Source organism: Leopardus geoffroyi, chromosome D3 (assembly GCF_018350155.1).
Source record: "Leopardus geoffroyi isolate Oge1 chromosome D3, O.geoffroyi_Oge1_pat1.0, whole genome shotgun sequence".
Taxonomy (NCBI): Eukaryota; Metazoa; Chordata; class Mammalia; order Carnivora; family Felidae; genus Leopardus; species Leopardus geoffroyi.
The window spans coordinates 69367011-69379995 of record NC_059339.1 but is presented as its reverse complement, the minus strand read 5'-3'; the positions used below and the strand labels follow the sequence as shown (position 1 = coordinate 69379995).

At 52.2% G+C, this 12985-nt stretch overlaps 1 protein-coding gene across 3 annotated transcripts in view; it reads left to right on the top strand.

The window, feature by feature from the left end:
* Positions 1-12985, top strand: part of MYO5B (myosin VB) — a 340352-nt gene that overhangs the window by 317967 nt on the left and 9400 nt on the right. Inside the window, exons 30-36 of one of the 3 annotated variants that reach the window (XM_045459496.1) lie at positions 386-463; positions 3199-3397; positions 3588-3681; positions 5826-5969; positions 8275-8426; positions 10187-10276; positions 12572-12722. In XM_045459496.1, coding sequence (XP_045315452.1) covers positions 386-463; positions 3199-3397; positions 3588-3681; positions 5826-5969; positions 8275-8426; positions 10187-10276; positions 12572-12722 — 908 coding nt within the window. Of the gene's footprint in view, positions 1-385; positions 464-3198; positions 3398-3587; positions 3682-5825; positions 5970-8274; positions 8427-9066; positions 9329-10186; positions 10277-12571; positions 12723-12985 lie in introns of those variants that run through there. The other 2 variants (XM_045459497.1, XM_045459498.1) reach the window with 2 other exon arrangements.

Sequence of the window (12985 nt, the reverse complement as noted above, 5' to 3'; positions counted from 1 at the left end):
GGGGCAAGGGTGGAGTGTGACAGCAAGGAAATGCCTCTGCCCAGCCTGCACCGCTGCAGGTTACAGAATTTACTGGGACAGGTGCAACCCTTTGCTCTCCTCTGCAACATGCTCCCCAGCCTCTTGTGATCCATGAGCCCCCATGAGCGTGCACGAACCCCCTTCTGAGACCCAGCCTGGGGGAGAGGTGATGTTCTTAGGTGCTCAGGTGCTGGTTATAAGAAAGAAAGAGAAACTTGGGGGTTCTTGAGCTTTGCCTTGGTTTCCAAACCTTGGCTGAAATGGCCTCGCTTCCCTGGTCTGTCTGCCTCCCTTCCCTGGTCTGTCTGCCTCCCTGTCTCTTCCCTCTATACTGGATGCCCTCTTTTTTGTCCTTTATTTCTAGCAAGACTGAGGATTGGGGATATTTGAATGAAGATGGAGAGCTCGGCTTGGCCTACCAAGGCCTAAAGCAAGTTGCCAGGTCAAATATACACCTTTCTGCCTCTGCCTGCTTTGTCTGTTCCGCCTGCTCATGTCTACGCTTAACTGTTTCTCAGCTGGAGTGGAGGCAAGGGCACGACTCACAGGGGCCCCTCGGGTTACCCGGCTGGTGCTCTGTGTTCAGGCTGTGTGGGTGAGATTAGAGAGGCTGTTTGGCGGGGTCCAGGCAGTAGCACCTGATGGCGGGATAGAACCTTCCTTGGGGCAAGGACACTGATGCTTCAGTGGAAGATCCAGAACTTGAATCTGTTTCCACTTGACATCAGAATCTGAATCCATAAGCCATTGGTCTTCAGCTGTCAGTGACCAGTTCGGCAAGGGAGGTAAGACATGCGCAGAAACAGCAAAACGTGGTGGTCCTGGCCCTCCATTGGCTGCCAGCGTGTGGCTCGTTAGGACTATGGCGTACCTTTGTGCATTTGAGCGTCCCAGCAACAGATGGGGCGATGGTCTGCAGGCCTGTTTCCCAGAAAAGGAAACTGAGGTGGAGTGGGTGCTGGCCCAGCTCACTCACCCTGGTGATAGCAGAGTGGGGATGGAACCTGATGGCCTCACACACTATCTCCAAAGCTTTGCCTGCTGATGACCTCGTGTCGGTCCCATTACAACAAGAGCGTCTGTTCCTGGGAATAGAAAGTCCAGGTCAACTGGTTCTCAAGGCAGTGTGTCTCCAGTGGCCCCACTGCCTGGGAGTGAGGTGACCTCTGTCTCTTCCCTTGGTGGTCTAATGTGGATCAGAACAGCACCTGCCTCATGGAGTCGTTATAAGGAATAGGGTTGGTACAGGTGAAGCATTTTGCATGTGCCTGGCATGTAGTGAGCACAGAATGAAAGCTGATGCTTCCGTTCTAATGGCCATTATTCAATAAGTTCTGTCCCACCCAGAAGTTGAGTTTATTAGAGCAGGATCCTCTGTGTAAAACCAGGTGATTCCTTGTGGCTCTCTATCAGTAGATTGGGTGTTTTTTTTTAATAAGCACATGAATGCATTCACAAAACTGAAAGTGCAGACCTATGCATCAGGATTCCTGGCTTCTAGAACCAGCTGTGTCACTGGCTGTGGCCTCAGATCTCTTGACCTCAGTTAGATGAGGTGTCTAGTCTGATGCTTGGTCAGGGATTCTCAGACCTTGCACAGAACCCTGGGCTAAGCCACCCAACTGCAGCCTGTGTGGAGGAGAAGAAAGACGGGAGTACAACCTCACAGCACAAATCAGGAGCTGATCCTTGGGGTGGAGTCCCTAGAACCTAGGTATTTCTATTCTGTCTCAGTAGCTTCATGACTTCCTGGTGATGCTTTTAGTGTATTGTAGCCAAGATTGGATATTCTCTAAATATTGTGTGTCCTCTAAAATGCTGATGTGATTATAGAACTGTGCTCCACAATCCACATGTCAGTAGCTCTTTCAGTTGGTGAGGCAGCCTGTGGTGAATGGATGAATCAGTCATTTCTCCATCGTTTCTTCGTTTGTATGAGCATCGAGAAGCCCCTGTGAGCCAGGCATTGCAACAGTGCCACTGTGGGGCCGACAGAGCTACAGAAGACCTGGGCGTGTCCGTGGGGGAGTTGACAGCCGACTTTCTCTCTCTCGCTCTCTCACTCTCTCGCTCTTTGGGAGACTTGCTCCCTCCTGTCTTGCAGCCAAACTAGCAGAACTGTAAAAAAACATGGCTCTTTGCCTCCCTGCCTCCAGGGCAGCTGGGAGACTCTTACTGGTGTTTCTGGAGCACTTCCGGGTTCCTGACTCTGCTGAGCTGTGGTCACAATCTCTGCATCCCCGGAAAAGACCGGCGTGAATTTTCAACATATGGACCATGCCAGACTGCTTTTGATGTACCATTTGCCCAGAACCTCCTTCCTTTCTCTCATGTGATTGTTTACTGCCCTGGGTCTTGAATCCGAGAAGGTAGCACCTAGTTCATAGTAGTGCACCCTGAGGAGAAGCCTGCCTAGGAAGCCTCTCTAGTTCCTTGCCTTCTCTTATGATGGAACAGGTGCCTCCCAGGATTGCCCAGGTAACTTTTAGACTCAGAGTCTGAGACATGTCTCCAACTTTCCCCAGATCTTCTCTAGGTCTTTCTGCTTCTGGTCATGACACCAGCTGATCTTACACCTTCCCCCAAATGATTTGCAAATAGTCTTAATTTCTGTTTTGACTAAAGATAAAATGGTATATTTACAGCCACAGGGGGAGTGGGGTGGCGGTGAAGATAACAAGGAAGGGGGCTGATGTCTTGCCTTTCTAAAACTTCGCCGATCATCTAAACAGGGAAATACACAGGTGATAGAATTAGTTCAGTCTACTAGGGTTTTGTCTTAACGAGGAGATTCTCATGCGCTTTGGGCAGATGTAGATAACGTTTGTGTAAATGATGCTGTAAGAAATTAATTTCTGCTGGTGACATTTTGACATGGAGACAATCTCTCAGTCCCAAACAGTAGACTGCACAGAGTGAGGAATAGGGGAGGGGGTGTCCTGAAAAAGACCGAAGACCAGGGGTGCGTGTGTGGCCCCGAGTTCCCATCCTCAGAGAGGACAGGCTGGCCCACTTGCCAGTCTGTTCCCCTCGGCGTCCGCGTCCTTCCCCTGTTGGTTCGTGCACTTGCTGCTGCCATGTGCTTAGCTGCTCCTCTGTTGCGTGTCTGTCTGCGCCCCCTCACGTGGGGCGCTGACCCGAGCCCCGTGGTCACCTGCCCTCCTCTCCCCGGTGCAGGTTGCTGGAGGCCCAGCTGCAGGCCCAGAGCCGCAAGCATGAGGAGGAGGTGGAGGGGCTCCGGGCCCAGGTGGAAGCCCTGAAGGAGGAACTGGACAAGCAGCAGCAGACCTTCTGCCAGACGCTGCTGCTCTCCCCAGAGGCCCAGGTGGAATTTGGCGTCCAGCAGGAGATATCCCGGCTCACCAATGAGAACCTGGTGAGTGAAGATGCCCAGCGGATCCTGCTCTGGGAAGAGATGGGGCCAGAGATGGCCTTTTGCCAGAAGGGCAAGGCTTGTGTCCTTGACCCTATTGCAGGCACAGAGAATCTAGACACCGTCAGTCAGCAAGGGCTTCTGACCTGGCCGGGGCGGGTGGCCACCTCACACTGCTTCCTTTGGATTTTAGGACCTTAAAGAACTGGTAGAAAAGCTGGAAAAGAATGAGAGGAAGCTCAAGAAGCAGCTGAAGATTTACATGAAGAAAGTCCAGGACCTAGAAGGTAGGTGGGCACAGGCGTGAGTGCGTGTGATAAAGCACGTGTGTGCTCAGTCACGAGTGCGGGAAGGGAACTAACTGCTGCTTCCCTCTGCAGACTCATTCTGCTTTACCAGTTTCTTGGTGCCTCTGCCCAGAGCAGTCATGTAATAGAGTAAGAGCTGCCCACAAGCTCCAACGTTCTCTGTTGGCCAGAATCTGGACTAAGATCCATAAATCAGCAGGTGTTGGAGTGCTTATTCTGAACTCTGCACCAAGGCCGTGTCCTTGCCCTCAAAGGACTTAAAGCTGGAAGCAAGACTTTTTGGTGGGGGGGAAAATGCTACATGACACACAGACCCACACCCCACTCCGTGGATGGGTAGTCAGGAAGGAGAGGGGTCAGTCCTATGATTAAATTTCCAAACTGGAATCTGGCCCAGAGAGATCAGGCAGGTTTAAATTGCTCTTCCAGAAACATCCAGAATGTTCTCTTGCTCTGACTCCTTACTATAAATCGATCACTCTCCATGCCTTCTTGTCACATGCCACCTGGCATGGAATCCTCTCTTGGTGCCCTCACTGCTTGGGTTTCCCCGCCCCCCATCACCGCCTGAATCCCTCCCCTCATCCCTTCACCCTCATCTCAAGAGCCACGTCCCTAGGGCTCGAGGGCTGTGTCTCACTGTCTTAATACCACGTGCCTCTGGGCACAGATGTCAGTTGTTTAATCACCTGTTCGTGTCCACCTGCTGCTCCGGAGGAAGCTGTAGGAAGCCAGGACTTACCTGATCCAATCGGCCCCTCTCCATCTTTGGATTTCTCGGTTCTCCTTGACTTCTCTTTCTCCTGGTCATGCAGGCTTCAGGTTTCTCCCTTTTGTTCAGTCTTGAAGACCTATCATCAACTCTCCCTGAATGCTTCTGTGCCCGCCCCTCTTCCCCTAGTGCCCCAGCGACGGTGGCAGCTTCCAGTTCCCCACTAGTGCCCCTGCTCCTGTGTATCCGGCCACCTCCTCTTTCCCCATGGAATGAACTGTGCCCTCTCTCCAGTCGCTCCAGCTCACCCCACCCCCACACGGAGCCTCCCCTCCAGCACACCCCTGCCTCTCGGTGCTCACTCTGCCCGCTCGTCTCCTGTGTCTCCGGGAGCCTTGTATGCCCTCGGGCCCGGTGGGTCAGCTCCTTTCCACCTGATTGTTCAGGTCTCCCCCGCTCCCCCCTCAGCCCTTCTCCTCCCTTGAGCTCCAGTAGTTGGTCTGTTCAGCTGCATCACCACAGCCTGCTCTCGGGGCTGGGCACCTGGCCGGGTTGTGTGGTAATGTGTGTTGCCACATAAACGTCCAGATGCATCTCCTTAGCTAGACTGGTAGATCCATGGTGGGATGCCCCATCATGTCTGCCCCCACACTTAGAACAGTGCCCCGTACGTAGGGGGCCCTCAGACACACCTGGGGAGACCCTACAGGTGCCCACCACCCTGTCGCATAGTGTCAGGCCTCAGGAGGCCTGAGGGAGGTTTGACAAGCCTTTGTACCCCCAGCCATGCCAGCGAAATGTCTCTTGTATCCTTTGCAACCTTCTATTGTTGCAAAGACTGAATGTAGCAGTCCTGCTCCTCGATCTGCATCTGGGGGCTACAGATGGTCTCTTACCTTCTTGTGCCAGTGCCACCACCCTGCTCCCTGTCCACAGTCACAGGTGGTGCCCAGGCCTCGCACACGTGGGGCTGCACTGCAGCTGTCCTGACAGCTGCCCTGTGGCCACACTCAGGGAACTGGATAGGGCAGGCCTGGCCAGGGCCCATGACATCCTCCCAGACAGATGGCAGGCCCCGTTTCTCACAGCTGGGTGGGGGAAACCCGCTCCCTGGCAGGCTGGGCTGTGCAGCCTGTGCCTTCCGCGCTTCCCCAGTTTTCTCTGGTCTGCCTACCTAGTGGGATGTTTCCCCACCCTTGTCCTGCACGGACCCTGGTGCCTGGTGCTGAGCAACTTGGGTCACACTTGGAGTGTGGCCTGGGCTGAGGGACAGACCATGAGAGAGGTGGGGGAGCTCAGAACGCTGGGTCCCCAGACCCAGGCTTAAACGCCGCTGACCTAAGGCATCCCTGCCTCTTGAGCCTGCAGCCTGGAAGTGTCCCTTCACGCTCCCTGTCTCCTTCCTGCTCAGCTGCCCAGGCACTGGCCCAGAGTGAGAGGAGACGCCATGAACTCAACAGGCAGGTCACTGTGCAGCGGAAGGAGAAGGACTTCCAGGGCATGCTGGAGTACCACAAGGAAGATGAGGCCCTTCTCATTCGGAACCTGGTGACAGGTCAGGACCCTCCATGGCATCTCACCCCGCCCCCCCCCACTCCACTCCGCACTTTGCACCCCCCACCTCCCTCCCAGCCTCAGCCCTCCATCCCCCTCACCTCGCCCGCAGTCGGTTCCGGGCCTGGTTTGCCAGTCACATCGGCTCCCTCCCTTCTAGTCCTGCTCCATCCGGCTTCAATACAGCACCTGCCTGCAGCATGGCAGGAAGAGGTGTGGAGAAGAGAGTCCTGGATGAAAAAAAGGAGGACTCTCTGGTGGCCTGGTCCTCTGGACCCTGAGCCACAAGCTCCTTTCTCTGGAGCCTTGGGTTTTCTATAAAATGGGGATGAGGCAACTGACCCCCACCGGCCCCTGTTGTGAAACATAACGGGTGAAAGTCGGTGCTATAGCCACAAATCTTTCTCACACGTGAGGGATTTGAAGAAGCAGCAGCTTCTGCAGGGTTGTTTGAAGTTAAAATAAGACATATGTTATGTCAGAGAAACGTAAGTTTACAGAGGTCCCACCCTGTCGGTGCCAGGCCGGGGCCGCAGAAGAATGGGGTGACTCTGGCCTAGCACACAGTTCGTTTCAGTATTTTTAGTAGTTGAGTAACCTTTTTTAAAAGTTAACTTCCGGGGCGCCTGGGTGGCTCAGCTGGTTAAGCGTCCGACTTCAGCTCAGGTCACGATCTCGTGGTCTGTGAGTTCGAGCCCCGCGTCGGGCTCTGGGCTGATGGCTCAGAGCCTGGAGCCTGTTTCCGATTCTGTGTCTCCCTCTCTCTCTGCCCCTCCCCCGTTCATGCTCTGTCTCTCTCTCTCTGTCTCAAAAATAAATAAACGTTAAAAAAAAAAAAAAAAGTTAACTTCCCCTACTGTTGTCCTACAATTTGACAGGAGTCCTCTCAAATTTCATTAAACAGGCTGCATCTTGTTCTAGTGCTGCTAGGGATGAGCCTCTGATCTGTGGTGAATGGAACTCAACGTTCACGACGTTAGAGTAAAACCAGAATAACGGAGGCTGCGTGTGCCGGCCGGCAGGTGGCTCCTCCCCGCCGCCCGGGCTCAGGCAGCCCCAGACAAGGCCATTTCCTGCCAAGCTGCCTACACACAGCACCCGGTCACCTTCCCTCCGCCATTCCGTCCCTCTCGTCATCCAGACGAGTGCCAAACCTTGATTTGGCCTCCTCTGGGGTGTACCCAGCATTGGCTAGTTGTTGCTGTGGAGGATGGAGAAATGTAGAACCATTGTCCCTGCCCCCAGGATGCTAACATTCGGCTAGACAGACCAAGAAAGTCTATGGGAAACAGGACTCCAGTCACAATAGGACATTCCAAGACAGGACAAGCTGTTGGTACGCTGCATGTGGGTCAGGCCATTAGGGGAGAGGCTGGTGAGACACCTGTCATATGGTGGCCCTCCGGGAGGTGCAGGCGTGGCCGTGGCCAGTCAGCAACCTACTCAAGCTATTACCGGCTCTGAGAATGGGCAGCCACTGCCGGCTAAATAGTTTCCACACTGACAGCTGTGTGGACTAAAGGTCCCTGTGGCCTTCCCAGCCTCTGGCACATGGGCTCTGTCTTTGGGAACATGCAGCTGGCCAAGTTCTCCCGGGACTCCCTCTCACGAAAGGGTCGTTGTACCTGTGACAGGCAGTGTGGCCGTGGGCTCAGCGGCCCCACCCTGAGCTCTTGCTGGTTGGGGAGCAGGCTCCTGTCGGCCACTGGCCCCGGGCCCCTTCTTGTGGCCAAGGGCCATGGCCTCTATGGAAACTCAGGCAGCAAGCTACCTGTGGGTTTTTCCCTTCACCTTTTAAGGACAAGGTGTTAGAAGCCTATTTTAATGATATAGTCCAGTTAGGCAGAAGTTTTTTTTTTTTTTTTTTTTTTTTTTTTTTAATTTTTTTTTTCAACGTTTATTTATTTTGGGGACAGAGAGAGACAGAGCATGAACGGGGGAGGGGCAGAGAGAGAGGGAGACACAGAATCGGAAACAGGCTCCAGGCTCTGAGCCATCAGCCCAGAGCCCGACGCGGGGCTCAAACTCACGGACCGCGAGATCGTGACCTGGCTGAAGTCGGACGCTTAACCGACTGCGCCACCCAGGCGCCCCGGCAGAAGTTTTTAACTAGTTTCTGAAACTGGTAGGGTCAGAAGGTGTTTGTGTATCCAGGGCAACTTCTCGCCTACTCCTCCCATGCCCCCACGAGAGGTTATTCTTAGATGAGCGTCAGGAAAATATTGAAGAGATTTGTATGTCAGACCGGGATTCTCCGAACCCAAGCATCTGCTGAAATCTGATTCTTGGCTGTTTGTTACCATCAGACCTGAAGCCGCAGGCGCTGGCGGGCACTGTGCCCTGTCTTCCTGCCTACATTCTCTACATGTGCATCAGGCATGCAGATTACGTCAACGACGACCTCAAGGTGCACTCCTTGCTGACCTCCACCATCAACGGCATTAAGAAAGTCCTGAAGGTGAGTGCCCCGTGGCGGAGGTGGTGGTTTGCAGTGGATTGAGGGAAACCCGCGCCTCCCCGTAGCTTCCGTCTGTCTGGGCTCTGCAGCAACAGATTTTCTCCAGGCTCCAGCTCTGAAGGTAAACGATGTAAGCCCAGTAACAGCTTGCCGGTGGAACCAGGATGCCCAGGCAGTTTCTAGAAAAGGATGCCCAGGCTCAGAAATGGCAGGATGCCCAGAAATCCAGGGCACCCTGGTGCTTCCAAAAGACCAGAGATGCAAGGAGGGGATGTTCTGCCTTAGTGAGGGTGGGCTAACCCTGCCCTGGAGCGACATTCAGGAGCACAACCTGAATACAGGCCTTCTCCCAGTCCTTTCCAAGGAGCTGGGTGCCTGCTGCCCAGGGTGATGGCACAGTGAAGGGTGCAGACATTCATCAGCTTGCAAAGTGAGGAGGCCTGGGCTGGGACAGGGCGGCCTCCAGGGCTCTGGGGCGGTTCAGCAACTCCACCTGAAGGCACAGGACTCCTCACCAATGTAGTGGTCGCCACTGCAGAGAGAGGCTGGCCTGCAGGCTGACCCCATGGAGGCTACGGTGAGCCGTGAGATTTTTAAGGGAGATCAGTCCTCGCTAGGAGGGATTTGTTCCTCCCCAAAGGCCCAAGCCCCAGGTGGCATTGCTCTTGCTCTCACAGACCATCCTCCGTTCTCCTACACTCTCCCACTTCAGGATGCAAGCCATCCTCGAAAGCATGGAGTCCGGGCCCATTCTGAGATGTGCCAAGCTGCTGTCGCCTGCCCCCTTTTCCCTCCTGGGAACGCGCCGACACCAGCCTTTAACTCCTAGCTTCCTGCCCGCTTGGTCTCTGTCTCTGCACCACCTGCCCAGCCTTGGGCCCCACAGACCATCTTATCCACTCCTGCCTCTAAACAGACACGCTGGGGACTCTCAAGATTGGGGTCTCCTGCCTCGGCCTCTAACGCAAGCGCCATGTGGGGGCTTGTGCAGTCTGGGTAAGCCATGGGCTGACTTCACAGGTCACTTCCTCAGGGAAACCTTTCCTAATGACCAGGCTCAGCCCCTAGCATGCCAAGCCACCACCCCCCCCCCCCCCCCGGCACTTTCTGTTGAACTCTTTCATTTTATTGTCATCATAGCTCCTACCTTCAGACGCTTAAACAGTGACAACTTTACCTGACAAAGTGAGCTCTGTCCAGTCATCAGCCTCGGGACAGAAACTGTGTCATAGCTCTTTGGGTTGTCAAAAGACCTTTTTCATCAAAGTTATGGTTCATAGCCCTTTTCCAGAGAGTTGAAGCCATGGGACATCTGCCCTCTAGATAATAGGGTACCAGAGTATTTCCCTGGCATGTTCCTTGCATCCCTTAGGTGAGATCACTGATAGTTGAGGACCTGCCAGGGCCAGATGCCCAGTGGTTCATGTACAGCTGAGGGCAGCTAGCCTCATGCCTCATCTGCCACCTGGCTTTGTGCTCTTCAGCCATAGAGCCAGCCTAGCTTTGTGAGCGTGCACAGGTGTGTGCCACGGACCAGGGAACCAGGAGAGAGGTCTGTGGGACATCTCCAGTAGCGAAGGAATGGGAAGCACAGCCTCTTGACTGTGGATCTCCTCTTCATGACTGGCAGTTGCCTGCCTGTGATACCTACTTGGGGCATGCTGAATGGTTGTGGAAACCTGGAAAGAGAGACACCGGGTGAGCCTTTAACCGGATGGGAGCCACTACGCATGACTAGGGATGTCTTTCTCTTTTCACAGAAGCACAATGATGACTTCGAGATGACATCATTCTGGTTATCCAATACCTGCCGCCTCCTTCATTGTTTGAAGCAGTATAGCGGGGATGAGGTGAGTGCTGAACCCAATCCCCTGAGGAGCACTTAGAAACGATGAAAGTGCCTCAGATCCTCATGTCAAATCCTCATTTCCTTACATACAGCAATATGTGTTCTGCTTCAGAGCACCTCAGATCTGAGCTCAGAATGGGGGTTAAGGGTGTTGTGGAAGGTAGACCTGCTCTGTCCATATGTGGTTCTACCTGGAGGAGAGCATATAAAGTCTTGGGAGAACCATCTGGGACTTCAGGCTGGAAGCAGTATTAAGCCGGCAACAGGATACCTGTCTCTAGGCGGCCTCCAGAGAGCACCTGAATCAAATAAGTAGAGTTGGTGGAGAAATGAGTTTCTATGACCCATCTGAATGCTCCTGGGACTCTCCGGGGAAATGCTTGTGACCTTAAATTTCTGGAGCAGCCCCGGAAGAGCCCCAGTTCACTAAACACTGGAAGAAAGCCCACGTAGTTGTCTGATGTATGAGACTATCTCCCAAGCCAACCAAATAGTTTGTTCATTTTAAGGCAGACACAGAACAGAGGCACAACATAATCAATGTACACATTGGTGTTAAGGCCCAGTTTTATTCTCCTAGCCAAACTTGATTCCTTGGCCTGCAGCCCAACTGACTGCATTATTTTCATATTCTACTCTGAACCTTGAGGGCCCAGCTTCATCTAGAGCTCACTGTTCCCAACACTGGTCCACGAAAGAACTGCGCCCTACTCTGCATTCAGCCCAGCGACTTTGTAACATCATGTCTTCACTCTGGTTTCTCCAGTAAGAATCCCAACTCATCCCGGACACTACTCCCAGACCCCTGGAGGTTGCCTTGACTTTCCTTTCTCCCCTTCCTCTTTTGCTTATATTGAGAATAACACAATGAGAAGCATAAGACTTGAAGCACAATATAACCAGGTCTGTGTAGCCTAAATAAAGAGGGAGAAAAATATATATCTTAGCTATTTCACCTGCTTTTTATTTTTTATTAAAAATTGCTTTGTGGGGCACCTGGGTGGCTCAGTCGGTTAAGCATCCGATTTTGGCTCAGGTCACGATCTCACGGTTTGAGTTTGAGCCCCACGTCGGGCTCTGTGCTGACAGCTCAGAGCCTGGAGCCTTCTTTGGATTCTGTGTCTCTCTCTCCCTCTCCCCTGCTCAGGCTCTCTCAAAAAGAAACATTAAAGACAATTGCTTTGTCATGTGACCTAGTATGAGAGGCTTTGCTGAGGGTGGTCACTCTTTTGAAAATAATCTATTTGGCTACAGTTGGTTTACCTTGGCCTGCATACAAAGGGACGTTGGTCACATGAATCCTTTCAATATTAGCAAATCTTTCAATTTAATATTATTTCATCTTGTTAGCATAGAAAGCCAAGAGGACTGGCGCTGTAGCTGTGAAATCATTTTGGTTTATTAATTCTGACACCCAACAATAGAATCCATGTAAAACTTCTCATTATCAAAACCATCTGACCCAGGGTCGCACTCATTTAGTGGGCACGTATTCCACATTTTAAAGTAACCTGGCATATTAGGAAGGAAATTGGACAGAGAATCCAACAGCAAGTATCCCTCTTTGCCTAAACCTGCTACCAACCTTATAGACACAATGGAGTACTACGTGGCAATGAGAAAGAATGAAATCTGGCCCTTTGTAGCAACATGGATGGAACTGGAGAGTGTTATGCTAAGAGAAATAAGCCATACAGAGAAAGACAGATACCATATGTTTTCACTCTTAGGTGGATCCTGAGAAACTTAACAGAAACCCATGGGGAAGGGGAAGGAAAAAAAAGAGGTTAGAATGGGAGAGAGTCAAAGCATAAGAGACTCTTAAAAACTGAGAACAAACTGAGGGTTGATGGGGGGTGGGAGGGAGGGGAAAGTGGGTGATGGGTATTGAGGAGGGCACCTGTTGGGATGAGCACTGGGCGTTGTATGGAAACCAATTTGACAATAAATTTCATATATTGAAAAAAATAAAAAATAAAAAAAATAAACCTGCTACCAACCTGGGTTTGCTGCCATAGGGAAATTACCACCCCAGTGGGTGGACGAAATGATTTAGGCTTTTTAAATTAAGCAACTCTGACTTATCTATCATGCTGAGTTTTTGCTCTGCCTTCAAATTCAAGGGTCATGACTGAGGCCTCAAGAAGCTTGACAGGTTCTTGTGGAATCTCCTATTAGTAGAGCCTGATAAGGCTCCACAAATAAGGTATTATGAAAGTCACCTGAGGCCCAGAAGTCCTGCTGAGCCCAGCAGACCACTGAGCCTCTGTAAAGTACCCCCTCTGTCTCTCTGCAGGGCTTCATGACTCAGAATACTGCCAAGCAGAATGAGCACTGTCTTAAGAACTTTGACCTCACTGAATACCGCCAGGTGCTGAGTGACCTTTCCATTCAAATCTACCAGCAACTGATTAAAATCGCCGAGGGTGTGTTGCAGCCTATGATAGGTAAGGTGGCAGCAGGCGATCTCCAGCACTCGTCGTGGGGTCTGAAATGATGGGGAACGTGCCTGCTTTTAGGGAAGCAGATATCTTAGGCGTGGCCTCCAGGAAACCAGGACCTTCCTGACGAAGGCAGCGAGGTGGTGTGTGTTTGCTGTGTGCTCGGAGCTATGAAATCTTCCATAGGTGATAAATATAAATTCAAAAGGTATAAATAAATGCATATATGGTGAAAAAATATATGCCTCGTGCCCACATGTATACTTTAT